The sequence below is a fragment of the Hemicordylus capensis genome, chromosome 4 (genome assembly GCF_027244095.1).
Source record: "Hemicordylus capensis ecotype Gifberg chromosome 4, rHemCap1.1.pri, whole genome shotgun sequence".
In the NCBI taxonomy this organism is placed as follows: Eukaryota; Metazoa; Chordata; class Lepidosauria; order Squamata; family Cordylidae; genus Hemicordylus; species Hemicordylus capensis.
In genome coordinates this window covers 245,812,350-245,827,777 of record NC_069660.1, presented here as the reverse complement: position 1 = coordinate 245,827,777, position 15,428 = coordinate 245,812,350, and the positions used below count along the sequence as shown (strand labels likewise).

Here is a 15,428-nt window from a genome sequence, read left to right as displayed (position 1 = left end):
CTCAGCCAGCATATTAAGAGGCAGGGAAGATATGGGTTTGGGGAGCATATTATAGAAATCAAAATAAATAAATATTATTGATTAAGTATGTCCCTGAGTGAGCTGTTTTTACTGGATCCTAGTAAGACAGATGAAGAGTCTTTGAATGGTAAAAATGAATGAATAGATGAAGAATATTCATTCTTCATAGAATAACTTACTGTTTTATCACATTTCCTTCATTGTTTGGGGTGTGTGTTTGTGCTCTCCCCACTCCATTCCATTCTTCAGACAACCCCCACCCAGTGTTCTCACTAATTTTTTCCATCTGTGTCGGAATGAGTTTTATTCTGGGCAGCAGTATCAAGGCAGTCTGTGAGCACTGTATATTATTTAGAGTGGGACCTTCCTAATTCAGTCTTAGCGGGATCTAAAATTAACTGAGTGGGCATCAAAAAATGTTTGTGTGTGCGCGCGCGCACACACACACACACACCCCTACCTTAGAGGGAACACTGCCCCCACCCTCACATTACAGGAGGGTAGGATTTCCTTGGAAAATTCTATCAGAGAACTGTGACTCACATGAAATCCACATGCATGCTAAAGACAACAGAAAAAAATGGGACTATCCTTGTACAGCTGAAATTACCCTTCATTCCAGGGCAAAAGTAACATTGTTTTAGAGAAAGATGACCTGGTAGCATCCCAGAGGAATACTCGCTACATTTTAGTGTAGCAATGGCACAAAGCATGAACAAGAGAGACACAAACATACTTTTCTGCTCAGACTAAGAGCAAAAAAGAAGGTTCATTGGAAAATATCACCCTGGTGACAAGGAAGAATAGTTTTAAGCCATAATTGTGATTATTCAAGAATCACGTGTTAGCAGACTCGTTCTGCATCAGGATAATTGTGCTGATAAGGCAAGGACTACATTTAATACTTTTGTATTCTTCTCCCATTTGAGCTCAAGTTCCTGTTTTAGTTTTTTCTAATTTGTTTAAGCAATATGGAAAAAACCAAAATAAATCCAACCAACCAACTGTCCCACTCCTCGAAATGAATTCAAGCTTTAATCATTGGTTTGTTAGGGAAGATTTAAGACTGTGGCATAGGATTAAGACAGCATCCATGTGAACCACAGAGGATTACACAGCTGTAATAACACAGCTAGATTTTTTAAAAAGTCTCCTAGTTAGGGATCGCTACTGAAATCCAGAAAAGGAAAAAAAATTGAGAAGAATTGATGCGAAGAGTCCAAATTTAGAAAACATGTTTATTTCTTAAACAATTTTTACAAAAAACAAAAGTGATTACACATTCTTTAAGTTATCCATTGCAAAATGGAAGCACCTTCTAAAGTTCCACTTAAAATTCACGGAAATCTTCTAGACCTGAAATGAGAAGTTGCAACTTTGCTACTGCTAGACCCCCAAAAAGTCACATCAAGTTACATCAAGATTGAATATAACCAGCAGAGATCTGAACTACAGCAACAGGTCCTCCATACTAAAAGGTGCAAAATCTTTATTTACACATATACAAAGGTGCAAAATATTTATTTACACATATACACGTATTTTGGAATCATGATTTTCTAATTATTTTTAAGAGGGAAGTTAATCCCTTATTTTCATATTATTATTAGGGGTGAAAATACCCGCCATTTTACAGTAATTTTATTCTCCTTTCCCACTGGTTATACAAAGTATTTGCTGCTCAATTTTTATTTTATTTCTCAGTTATATTTTTTGTTCTTTAACTTTTGGAGAAAACATCACATTATAAGGCTTCCTTCTTTTAGGTCGTGGGCAGGGAGCGAGATCCTCTTTTATATAGCCTGAACAAAAATAAAAAGCAACAAGTTTCACCACATATTTTGTGTCAGAGAAAGCATTGATATATTGTATTGGGAGGAAGTCCTTCTTACTTTGAAATCTATTGGTTTATTTTTGTTACATTTAGAGGCCATAAAAGGCCTTTGTGTAAAAAGTCAAATGTTAAAAGCAGTGGCTGACATCTAGGCTAAACTATTCCTGAGTAGTCCTATTGAAATTAAGTAGTTCTACTGAATACCTTAGTCTGGATGTCAGCCAATATAATTATTACTGTTTCCTAAACATAATGGAGATCGAATATGTTAAGATGTTAGAAATATTTTGAAAATTAATTAAATGTTGCACTAGCTTCCCCCTTCAGGGTTCATATATACTGAAATGGAAATACTCTAGTCCAATTCAGACATTATGCTGCTGTATGAGTGTACAGATATCTGTACACTCGTACATGTGTTTGTGTGAATGACTGTACCTGTGTTCGTTTTAAAAGTGAACCTAGATTCAGGCCCTTCAAATGCATGGTACAGACAGGAAGTATACTTCTGTACCTGCATTCAAGATAACATGTGAATGACTGCATGTGTGTAAACATGTGTGCCTGTGTACACTATACACTCATTGTACAAGTGTCGAACATAACATGTGAATGGGCCTCCTCTCTCCAAACACATTGTCAGAGATGGCTGACATCCTGACTTATGCTGAGGAGACAATGCATGCAAAGCCCTTCCACATCCAGAGTTCTGCTGCATGGATGCTCATGTGCATGTGTGCGTGCATGGGGGACAATTTTCACTGATCGCTTCTTCCCCAGGAGGTGCTCTTTAACATGAGAAAACACGTTCCCGAGGGTCGTACAGCATTAGTCAGGATGTTGGCCAATAAGTTCATAACGTTATTTACAAGCCTGCACAATTTCTCTGCTTATAAATGTAGCAATTTCTTTCCAAAGATTGTACTTGAAATAAAAATGTGATCCAGTATGTCAGAATCAAAAATTAATATGTTGAATATCAGCTAGAACTGAGTGAGAAGTGTGTGCATATAAAATGATTACAACATAATGAAGCTATATTCATGACTGATAAGAGTGGGCAGGCAGGGTTTCACCTCTCTTCCCCCAAGATGATCGAAAATTGCTGCTGGGAGTGTGGACTGCCCTCCCATACGATCTGCACTGCTGCATGCAGCACAGCTCTCCAGAGGCCAGGACAATGTGTCCCAGCCTCCGGGTATTCTACAATGCACTGCGCGACAAGCATGGTGCATTGGGGAATAACCCCATAGGACGGGCGCTCTAGGTGCTCATCTCTGTGTGCGCTTGGGCTGCAAGCAGCCTGAGCTCACACATGATCTTGGCAGCTGGGTTAAGGGCATGCTTTGTGCCATTAACCTCGGCTAATGGCTGGGCTTGGAAGTTGGGTTTGGCTGGGCGGGAGCACCGGGATCCGCATGGAGCTCACTGCTCGGGAGAACAGCCTTAATGCCTGTGGTCAAACAAACAGGAAGCTACCAAACAAACAGGAAGCTGTGCTATTTGCTAGTTTAAGTTTCTTAATAGCCACGATGAGATGGCGTATATTCCTAGATATAATATCCATTTTGTGTGTGCAAGCAAGGAAACACGTTTTGATGCTGCTACTACTACGAATATTTATATACTGCTTTTCAACAGACGTTTTCAAAGCATTTTCTCACTTTCCAAGAAGTTTAGGAAACTTTGCTAGAACAGCACAGTAGTTACAAGAATGAAGCCAAGAATTCCCTGGTTCACATGTTCACCTCAGTCTTGAACACACTGATCTATGTTAGACAAGTTACTGTCTCTCAGCCTCAATCCTGCATTTGTAACAGGGAGATTGTAGCACTGGCTTCTCAAACAGCGTTGTTCTAAGAATTACTGAGAATGCTTGTGAAGCACTTCTAGCATTTAGAAATTGCTACAATAAATACTATTAGTGATGATGAGTACTAGGGAGAAAACTGGAGAAGATGCATGCTTAATGTGTGTAAGACACTGATCTATTTCTATAAGATATTGAAAGGACATAAAGCTGAAAGCACAATCTGCATCCGACTTAATGGTCAAGTTCCTATTTATTTTAACAGCCCTGGCTTGCACCCTTTGTGAAGCTTCTATCTCTCTGAATATATATATTTCAACAATTAGAGGAGACTGACAACAATCAAACAGAGGGATTTAAGGTCTGAATGTTCCAGCTTCCACCTTCATTTATATATTTGGCACTAAGTCATAGCAATTGTACAGCAAATGAAAATATGGTGTGGTTTCCCATCAGCCATGCTCCATAAGCAATGAATAGGCTGGAGAAATTGTTCTTAGCAGCAGCTTGCCACATTAGGCATCTTTTGAGGATGCCTTAAATAAAGTATTTCTTGTCTTAGGGCTGGAGACTGAATGTGGGATTATCTTCAACACACTGATTCTGCCTCCCCCCCGCCCAACTATTAAAAACTTGTGAATAATAGGCATATTTCCTCCACCAGCAAAATTCAGGTGAACCAATACTGAGAGGTATCCTGCTGGCTGGTCTCTTTACTAAGGATGGGAAAGCCTATGCCATTTCAGTTCCCCATGAAGGCTTGATCATTCAAGGGACAATGGTGGTGTGCCAATGACATCAGAAGCCCACCTTAGTCTGCTTTTGGGTGGATAAGAGGAGGAGACTCTTCCCATCCAAGTCAAGCCATGACCAGGGGTGTAGCCAGGGGAAAGGGGGCCTGTGTTTGCCCCTCTCCCCAGCAGCCTCTCGGAGTGAGGAAGATAATGAAGAAAACAGAGGGGTGGAGCTGGGGTGCTCGGGTTTTTGAACCCATCCACTCAATTATAGCTGCACCTCCGACCCTGACTGAGCAACCTCCATTCTTCCTGCTTGTTACTCAGATGACCTGAGCTCAAGATTGGCAGCTGTGGCAGGGACTAGCTCTCTCAGATTGCATCTTCTTACAAAGAAAGGGTACCAAGGGAGTTAGTCCTCACTGTGTAGTCATACCGGAAGCTCAGAGTGACAGAAGTTAGGAACTGCCCAGATTATATTAAAATACTGTACATCCGTTTAGTTAATGGCATTCTGTCTCTTAGTAACTATTGCTCCTTCATGCTTGATTAGGCACTTTTCTGCCAGGAGTGTCCTTCGTGAAAGACTTAAACTAAGCAAAATGTATTTTATGGGGAAGCTGACTATCCCATGTACTACTCAAAAGAGAAAGGGGATGCTGTAGTTTTCTCATGGTTTCCTATGTATGGAAACAGTACTAATCTCCTGGGAGCTTGTCTTGTTCCTGAAACAGACATAGATAAAGCAGAATTGATTTCATACAGTTTAAGCATTTATGTACTGCAGCAAGTAGACAAAAGAAGAGCACACAGGTTCTGACAAGAATTATAGAGCTGAATATTTGCATTACCTATACAACACTGATTAAACAGAGCTCTGTATCTGTTAGTTCACTGTAGCACTACTTTATATATTTACCTCTTTCAACACACATTTGGGTGGAAGGGAAGCCAACTTCCCAGAAATTTTCAGGCGTGTCAGGAGGAACGTAGCGAGATCGGTGCCTTGAACAGGCAGCTAACTTCTTTTCTCTCTCTCCTTCTGGCAAATCTGCATAATACTAGGAGACATTGTAGAATCTTTGTATTAAGAAATAACATTTGAGCACTAGAGCACCAAAGCAGCACTAGAATTGCCCCCCTCAAGAATACATGCCAATATGCAATTGGACACAAGAGTTGAACTGCACCAGCATATTTTTAACTCCTTGCCCTAGGGTTGCTTTGCATCTTATATTTTTTAGATACAGAATTAATCCCATGAACCACTTCTGTGCCTACATGCAAACATATTTTCTGAATGAGTAATATATATTGCTGGCTCTAAAACTAACACATGGACTTTAGAGCCACCTCTGGAATATTGCAGTCTTGCAGATATGTTTTGCATGTGTATAGTAGTATCAGAGTGGTTTGTGGGAGTCATCCTCTGTCTGAAAAATATAACAGGAGAGTGGCTCAGAGTAATCTGAATGCATAAAGGCACTGTGCAGACAATGTTCCAAGTCCCCTAAAGATGGTTAGGTTCAGGACAGGAGCAGATCAAAAGCTCACAACTTCCCCTTTCCACACTTCTCATGTGTGAATCTCTTCCCCCTTCCCTTTCAAGGGCTAACAGTATTGCAGAGTTGCATCTACCAGTGCTAACACTAACAGTACAGTGGTCCCTCGACTTACGTATTTAATCCATTCCGAACGCACGTTCGGAGGTCAAAATTTTCGTAAGTTGAAGAGCGCACCACGGAAGTCTGGAAACATTCGTAAGTCGAGGAAACCGCATCTAAAAATTCGTAGGTCGAGTAAGCTGAATCTAAACCGGCAACTACTTCCGGTCTTTTTTGTCGCTCGTAACTCGAAAACATCGGATGTCGAGTAGTTCGTAGGTCGAGGGATTACTGTAGTTAGCTTTAACCATTTCACTGATTGACTGACTAGGACTGGAGAGACCCGAACTCAAATCCCCATTCAGCTATGAAAGTCACTGGGTGACTCTGAGCCAGTCACTTATCTCTCAACCTAACCTACCACACAGAGTCATTGCTGCAAGATAAACACAACCATGTATACTGCTCTGAGCTCCTTGGAGGAAGAGCAGGATATAAATAAACAATCTAGGTTAGCTCCAGAAAATGAAGCGAAAAGTGAGTAGGGGGAATATATGAACAACAGGGGAGGAAGCCTTGCATCTGCTCCCAATCTCTTACCATACATAGAGGACCAGACACATTATGTCTACACCAAACCACAGAAAGGGATTATTTCCTTAATATTATCCTTATTACAATAAGAGTGCATTTTATTTTCCATTGAATCATTTAAATACTAGTAAGTGGAGTTAGACTCTAGTCTGACACACTCAGAAAGCAGTTTGTACAATTCCTAAAACTTCATATCTCATGGATTCCTATTCAGGATAGTTGATATTGGACCATTGCACTTTGTAGCTACATCCAATAGCATTTTCATGCTCATTTGTAGTTCTAATGAGTGCTCCCACTGATTGAACATCTAAGAAGTCTGTCAACAAGATACATGCTTATGTACAGAAAAATAAACAATGTGTTTGCAAGATCAGATCTCAGGTAGAAACAGAGGATTCAATATAAAATTTTCATTTGTTGAACTATCATTCATTTGTTAAAATATTTGTATGCGGAGTTTCTCCTCAACAAGACATTCAATGCTAAGAAAAACAGGTTGCTCACCTGTAACTGATGATCTGGTAGTGATCCGTTGATATCCATTAGAATGAGTTCTGTGCCTGCGTGGAAGCCTCTCGGTGTTGAGTTTTACAGCTCCTCTTCGGCGCCTGCGCTCCACCCCACGTGACCACGTGGCTATTTAAGGCAGGAGGAAGTGCAGGCACTTCAGTTCCTTGGAGACCATCGGAGCAGTCACGTAAGCAGGTAAGTTCTACTATAGTGAGGTAAGTACTACTGCGGAGGTTCGGTTCGGGAGGGTCTAATCATGGATATCAATGGATCACTACCAGATCATCAGTTACCGGTGAGCAACCTGTTTATCTGGTTCGTGATCCGTTGAATCCATTAGAATGGATGTTTAGTAAGCTCCATAAGGAGGAGGGAGCAGTAGAGTTATTGCAACACCCTTTTGAGGACACCTCTCCCAAAATTCGCCTCTGCAGCAGACCGTAAGTCTATAGCATAGTGCTTTACAAATGGTTGTTCAGAAGACCATGTAGCGGCCTTACAGATGTCTTGAAACGATATGCCAGACAGGTGAGCAGCTGACGCGCCATAAGCTCTTGTAGAATGCGCCCTGATGGTCTTTGGTGGCTGAACTTACTGTAGAGTACGCCAGACGAATGGCTTCGATGATCCAGTGTGATAGTCTTTGAAAGGTAATAGAGAAGCACCCTTCGCACATCTAGGGAATGTAGGGCCTTTTCCAATGGAGTGGTCGGTGACTTAAAGAAGGTAGGAAGCACTACGTCTTGATTGTTGTGGAAATCTGACACAATCTTCGGCAGAAAGGTGATATCCGGCCGGAGAAGAACCTTATCCGGGTAGAACTGGGCATAAGGGACATCCATGCAAAGGGCTGTGAGTTCACTCACTTTGCGAGCCGTGGTGATAGACGCTAAAAAAGCTGTTTTCAGGGATGCCAGCTTCACCGTTGTGGAATGCATGGGTTCAAAGGGTGGTTCAATTAGTGCAGAGAGGACCAGCGAGATACTCCACTGTTCAAGAGGTTTCCTGATGGGAGGATACAGATTAGTGAGGCCTTTCAGGAAGCTCTTGCATGAGGGATGGGAGAACACTGTTTTTCCATCCCAGCCTAGATGCTGAGATGAAAGTGCAGCCAAGTGTACCTTGATTGACACGTTTGATAGCTTTGCTGATTTCAGTGAGGTCAGATAGAGCAGGATATCACGGACAGAAGCCTCCTTAGGGCGGAAAGCATAGTGAGAAGTATAGATAGCAAATCTTTTCCATTTGCTAGCGTAGTTTTTTCTTGTAGATGGCTTACGCTGATTTAGCATGATTTGCTTCAGCAGTTGATTTTCCACTCTGTTAGTTGCAGGGTGAGCACTTCCGAATGTAGAAGGCACCTGTTTTCCTGAAGCAGGAGGTCTAGGTGGTTCGGAAGTCTCTGATAAGTCGAACCTAGTTTGAGTAGATGTGGAAACCATGCTTGGCGGGGTCACCAAGGCGTGATCAGGATGCACTTCACATGGCCTATTAGTAGACGTGCTACGACTCTGCTCACCAGAGGCAAAAGGGGGAACATGTACGTCCACTCTGCTGATCAGTCCATCTGGAAAGCATCTCCCAAAGACTGGGGGTCGTGGCCCGCTCTCAAGCAGAACAGCCTGCATTTTGTGTTCCACGCTGTAGCAAATAAGTCGAGCTCCGGGTGACCCCAGAGTAGGAATATCTTGTGCAGGTACGTGTCGTTCAGTTCCCATTCGTGTCGCGTCTCCGTGGAGAATGAATGACTGAGACCATCCACCAGTATGCTGTCTGTGCCCTTGATGTGGATGGCTATTGGGGTGATGCTGTTCTTGATACACCAATGCCAGATTTGAATGCTCAGGGCACACAGCAACCTGGAGACCATTCCTCCCTGTCTGTTCAGGTAGGCAATGGCAGTAGTGTTGTCCAAGTGTAGTTGTACTACCCTGCCCCTTAGCATTGGGAGGAAGGCTTTCATGGCTTGGAACACCACCAGTAGCTCCAGGAAGTTTATGTGGGACTGGCGCTGGAGTTGGGTCCAGAGACCTTGTGCTACTGTGGTACTGCATTGACCACCCCAACCCTGTAGTGAAGCAACTGTCGTAACCCACACAGACGGGGCCTGTGTCTGAAACGGTATTCTTATGTTGAGCCACCTCATCCACCAAGAGAGGGATCGTAGGATTGGTAGAGGCAGACGTAGTTGCATTGCTAGGCTGTCTCTGTTTAGGCAAAAAGAGGACAGGAACCACAGCTGAAGCTTCCGCATTTTCAGTCAGGTGTAGCGTACAGTTGACTTGCAGGAGGCCATCAGGCCTAGCAAATGTTGTATTTGACACGCTGTTTGCAAGGGATTTGCAAGGGATTGTGTTGAAACTCTTGAACCATTAGTGCTAAGGTCTGGTAGTGTTCTTCTGGCATCCAGTATTGCACCAATGTAGGATATGGTGGACACTGGGGTCAGGTGAGACTTCTTCCAGTTGGTTTGTATTCCTAGATCTCGGAGAAGGCCTAACATGTACTGAATCTGCAAAAGCAACTGGATGTCAGGAGCCAGTCGTCAAGCTAGAGGAACAGCTTCAGGCCTTTTGTCCTTAAGTGAGCTACTACCACCGCCATGCATTTGGTAAATACATGCAGGGCCGTGCAGAGATCGAACGGGAGGACTTGATATTGATATACTGATGTTCCTACCATGAACCCCAGGTACTTCTGGTGGGACGGTCGAATCCCTATATGAAAGTAGCATCCTTTAAGTCTAACATCACAAGCTACCGCTCCCGATGTAGCAGCGGTAGGATGTCTTGTAACGTCGTCATTCGATACCTCTTCACTTGGACGAACTTGTTGAGATGCCTGAGGTCCATGATTGGTCTTATCCCGCCATCTTTCTTCGGGATTTGGAAATAGCAGGAGTAAAATCCCTCCCGACGTTGTGCCCATCGCATTGGGACTATTGCTCTCTTGTGCAGGAGTTCCTTCACTTCTTGTAGAAAGGTACGTGTTGCTTTTGTAAAGCGAAGGCCCCTGAATAGCGGGCGTTTTTTTAACTCTATCGCATAGCCCGACGTGACAATCTTTAAGACCCACTGGTCTGATGTTATGTGGCGCCATGCTTGCACATGACTTGCCAATCTTATGTTGTTGTTGGCTAGTAGAACCGGCTGGTTGATGGAGTGGGCCGGGTGGTTGACCTCCTTGTTGTTCTGGGAGGGAGAATGAGGTTGAGGGAGCAATAGAGATGGACAGTGCGATGTGCTGTCCTGTAGGGAGAGGAGAGCTGGTCTTGTGGTAGCAAGCATGACATGTCCCCATAGCTAAGCAGGGTGGGCCCTGGTTGCATATGAATGGGAGACTTGATGTGTGAGCACTGCAAGATATTCCCCTCAGGGGATGAAGCCGCTCTGGGAAGAGCAGAAGGTTTCAAGTTCCCTCCCTGGCTTCTCCAAGATAGGGCTGAGAGAGATTCCTGCCTGCAACCTTGGAGAAGCCGCTGCCAGTCTGTGAAGACAATACTGAGCTAGATAGACCAATGGTCTGACTCAGTATATGGCAGCTTCCTATGTATCTCAGGGCCGTTGTTTGTTGCCCCTCTGCTTGTTTCCTATATTGTGTAGGGGTATATCTACCTTTCTGTTGTCCGGGGCGTTTATTGTAAGGCTGGTAATTTTTTCGGAAGTCCCAGCATTCCTGTGGTCTGTAGGATGCATGGGGGCGGTAGTAGGATCTTTGCTTGTTAGGGTACGAAGTTGAAGCCGAAGACATGAATGTATTGGCCGTGAATTTTGACTTCTTCATTTTTTCCATTGTAGAATCTGTCTCCCCTAAGAACAGGCCTTTTCCATCGAATGGTTGACCTTCTATCTTATCTTTCATGTCCTGGTGCAGGGATGAGGACCGTAACCAGGCGTGACGGTGGAGAGTAATTGCAGTGGTGATGGACCTAGACTCCGACTCTGCTAAGTGTTTTGCAGTGCTCAATTGCTGACATGTGAGGTCCCCCGCTTCCTGTAACGTTTTATGAAACCGCACGTTGAGCTCTTCAGGAGACAATGTATCAATGTCCTTTTCTAGATTTTCCCAAATGCAGTAGCTGTATTTTGCCATACAAGCTGAGTAATTAGCCACTTTGACTGAAAGGCAAGAGGTGAAGTATAACGTCCTCCCCATGACATCTAGTTTTCTGCCCTCTTTATCCGCCGGGGTGGTGTGCCTCCGACCTGACCTGGATGTGGTCGCACAGTCAATGACCAACGAGTTTGGTGCAGGGTGTTTGAATAGGTAGGTATTATCTTGTTCTTGAACCCTGTAGAGACCCTCCATCCTTTTGGACGTTGGCGTGGATGTGTGAGGAACCTGCCAAGCGCATTGAACAGCATTCGAGATGATGGGTAGCAGTGGTAGAGCTACCGGTTGTGCTGACTGTGACCAGGCCATGAAGTTGTAGACAGAGTCATCAATGGTCTTGACTTGTGAGGACAAATCTAGACCCAAGGCCGTAGCCATATGTTTTACGTGAGAGTGGTAAGCCTTTAATTCTTCCATCAGTGAGACGTGGGCCGGTGTGGCCACGTCGGGCGAGGGGTCAGCTTCCACAGTCTCTGCGTCAGACTTAAAATCGGAAGAGCCATGATGGCTGTCATCTGACGCAACCTCATAGGGAGAATGGTGTGACGGACTGCCGCCCGGTGACTCTATACACGGGGGGGGGGGTGTTGACAGAGGTGGGTCCTCTGTCTGGACCGCCACTGTAGCGATGTGCTGTGTGGTTTGTGTTGACCTTGTAAATGTAGGTAGCAAAGTTTGTGCGGATGCGTTGGAAACCACCGGTTTTGTTGCAAGTGGGGCACCCCCTTTACAGAGTGGACGGATTGGCAGGGTGGTAGTAGCTTGAGAAACGGCGGCTGAAGACGCGGCTTGCTGCCAAACTTGGTCCTACTCATAGTCATAGGCCAGTCCTGGCAAGGATGTGCCAGGTAACGCGGTCTCAGCAGATGGGGATGCTCTGTGACTGAACCTGCAAGTGTGCCATGGCGCTGTGGTGGATAGTTGTGTAGCGGATAGTAGTTGAGAGTTGGAAGGTGGAGCTTCTTCTTCCGAGTGCGGAAAACCCTGGAAGGTAGACGGTGTGTTAGCCGCAGAGTTCAACATTGTCAGAAGAGACTGTGTTGCTCCCGGGTCCAAAGCCGTGCCCCCCGTATCTGAAAAGTCTGCTTCTTCCACAGCAAATGTCAGCGGAGCCCGAAATTGAGGTGTTACAGAGGTAATATTAGTTGGAGTGTTCAATGCTGAAGGCTGTGCTCCATTCCCCGATGTCGAAGGGGACTGTATTTGGGTCGGCGTTGGCTGCAAATCCCATAGGCTCGGTATCGGCTGAGTCAGAATCGGAGTAGAAGGCAGTTCTTCTATAGTCGATGCCAGTGCCTTTGTCAATGTCGAGATCGATGTTGACGGGACATTAGGAGCGCTCGATGTCGAAGTTTCCCTCAGTGTTGAGCTTTGCTTCGGTGTCGACAGCGTGGCTTGCTGTGGTGCCATCGATGTCGACAAGGTAGTCGATGTCGAGTGTCTAGTTTGTTGAGTTGCTGTCGATGCCAATGGGGTGGTAGACGTTGAGGGCTTCGACATCGACACAAATTCCACCTCCTGAGTGGACTTCGGCGACAGCGTCGAGCCCGACGTTGACAGCTTCCGCATTTTCGCAGCAGGTGCAATAGCTGCCATTTTCTCACTCGACCTTCTTGAGGTTTTATGGGTTTTCACGGAGGGCAATGGGGTTTTAGACTGGGTGGAAGCCAGGGCCCCCGAGCCATGCGCCTGAGGTGATTTTTTTGATGTAGATGAAGCTGCTGCCAAAACATCCTCATATATAGCGGCCCGCAAACGGAGTTCTCGATTTCTTCGAGTTTGTTTCGAGAACGATTGGCAAATATTACAGGAGGACGTAACGTGTGCCTTACCCAGACAGAGCAAGCACAAATTATGAGCATCTTGGGAAGGCAATTTAGCCTTGCATTTTTCACAGCGTTTAAAAGTCTTTTTCTCCTTCAGGGTATCCATAACGTTACTCACAAATACGTGGTCAGTAGACAATCCGAGGTCAAAGCCAGGCAGCAGTCCAATCAGTCCATCAAACAAAATTGGTTTAAGAGTAGGCAGAAAACGCTAAGCAATCCAGGGTCTTATGTTCGAAAAAACAGTCTGATCAGGTGGCACAATAAAATCACAAGGCAGAATGCTTAACCAGAGGTCCAAGGTCAGAAGCCAGAAAAGACGAAGAATAGCAGAACTTTTTAAGAGAAATAAGGAACTAGAACGAGGAGCCGTAGAAACCGAGTGAACTGATCTCCACGGCGGTCGCAAAGGAACTGAGGTGCCTGCACTTCCTCCCGCCTTAAATAGCCACGTGGTCATGTGGGGTAGGGTGCAGGCGCTGAAGAGGAGCTGTAAAACTCGACACAGAGAGGCTTCCACGCAGGCGCAGAACCCATTCTAATGGATTCAATGGATCACAAACCAGATTAACTCATTAATATGATATTAAACTATATCATGTCCTAATTTATAACCTACTGAGGTTTCCGATACATTATTTACCAGTTTGGAAATAACACTCTTCAGGGAGATCTGAAAAGGCACATGCAAAAAAACATGTGTCATGTTTCCCATGTAAAAGAAAGCAATTGGAAGGTGGCTCATGGCAAAGAAAAGAGTAGTTGATGCCATACTGTTGTACTAATAAGATTAATGTAAGCAAGTGGACCTTGTGCATAGGAAGGGCAGAGGTTTAGGTCTGATTCATATGTTAATTTCTTAATGAGGGTACAGATGTAAGGGAGTACTAATTCCTCCCTCAGTGCTTATATGGGCCTTGGATTCTGACAGAATAACACATGAACCCACCCTTAGAACCTTTGCTTCTTGCCCCATTTTCATTATTATCCATGTATAATTTACACAGCACTTCTAAATGTACAAAAGTGCTTTATACTCTTATTTTCCTAAGAAATGTTTGGATACAAAGACCCCTGCTGCAGGGCATTGGGTCTACGTGGTCTTCAGTTCCTTTACAGCTTGACAGTTCAATGCTTTGAAAATAATGTGCAATCTTTTCCTGCTGACCTGAATCAAAGTTGAAAACACACACAGTTCACTACAGAGGCTCCCGAGTACATTAAGCAAGGAAAGAATGTTAATCCTCTTCACTGATGTCTGCTAGGATATGTTGTACTTCTAGCCACAGTTCTGCCAGAACTGTACAATACAGACATTATATAGTACCATAGTGTTTATGTATCCAGAAATGTTTCCCTCAAGGTTAAATTCTTTTTTCAGTTTAACTCAAAATATGACAGGCTTGCAAGATCCAAAGAGTGATGGATCATAAAAAAGGGGGCTAACAGATTGTGACAGATTATTTTTATCAAGACAGAAAATGCAAAACTAAAACCCTGTTCCAGTCCAGCAGAAAATCAGTCCCTGCAGCAGAACAGTTAAACATTCATGGAGTATTTAGGACTGGTTAACATGTGCATGGTCACCTTAAGTGGGGCAGCGGGGAAATGCTTGACTAACAAGCAGAAGGTTGCTGGTTTGAATCCCCGCTGGTACTATATCCAGCAGCAGCAATATAGGAAAAAGCTGAAAGGCATAATCTCATACTGTGCGGGAGGAGGCAATAGTAAACCCCTCCTGTATCCTACCAAAAGAAAACCACAGGGCTCTGTGGGTGCCAGGAATCGAAATCTATTTGATGGCACACTTTACCTTTTATCATGTACATGACATGTGCATCAAAACATCTGATGACTGTTCAGGGCTGGAATGCATGTGTGAATGAGTACATTCAGAACAGTCACTACTGTGTTTTTGAATAAAGCCCATTCACAGATTCAGCTGTAAGTCGTCAAACACAAAATAATATGAATGTGTAAATCTCCCTAGTGTAGTCCTTTTTATTATTAGGGCATGGTTAGAAGGAAATGAAAAAATAAAAGGGAATCTTGGACTATATTTGAGGGATAGCAGAGAAGGGAAATGTTTACTTACTGAAAATTCTTGTGGGTTTTTTTGGTTGTTTTTGTTTTTTAAATCAGTACAGTCTCTCATGCAGACTAGCAACTCCTCCTGGGGGAGGGGTCAATTTTTCACCTCACCAGGAGAAGCACTCTGCCTTCCAAGACTAGAATTGGCCAACCAGGAAACCCTTTTCCCTATCAGGATCAAACATGGTAGCCAGGAAAAAAGGCAAAACCATCACTACATAAAACTAAAAACCTGTAACAAATGAAAAAGACTGATGAAAAAGATACAGAACATCTGTTAGGCCCTTG

The 15,428-nt window shown here is 44.0% G+C and overlaps 1 protein-coding gene across 3 annotated transcripts in view; it reads right to left on the bottom strand.

Moving 5' to 3' along the window:
* Nucleotides 1-1,239: 1,239 nt before the first annotated feature.
* Nucleotides 1,240-15,428, bottom strand: part of RBBP8 (RB binding protein 8, endonuclease) — a 77,134-nt gene continuing 62,945 nt past the window's right edge. For 2 of the 3 annotated variants that reach the window (XM_053248437.1, XM_053248434.1), the window contains exons 18-19: nt 5,319-5,460; nt 1,240-1,823 (exon numbers count right to left, since the gene is read on the bottom strand). In XM_053248437.1, coding sequence (XP_053104412.1) covers nt 1,726-1,823; nt 5,319-5,460 — 240 coding nt within the window. In that variant the 3' untranslated portion in view covers nt 1,240-1,725. Of the gene's footprint in view, nt 1,824-5,318; nt 5,461-15,428 lie in introns of those variants that run through there. The other variant, XM_053248435.1, reaches the window with a different exon arrangement.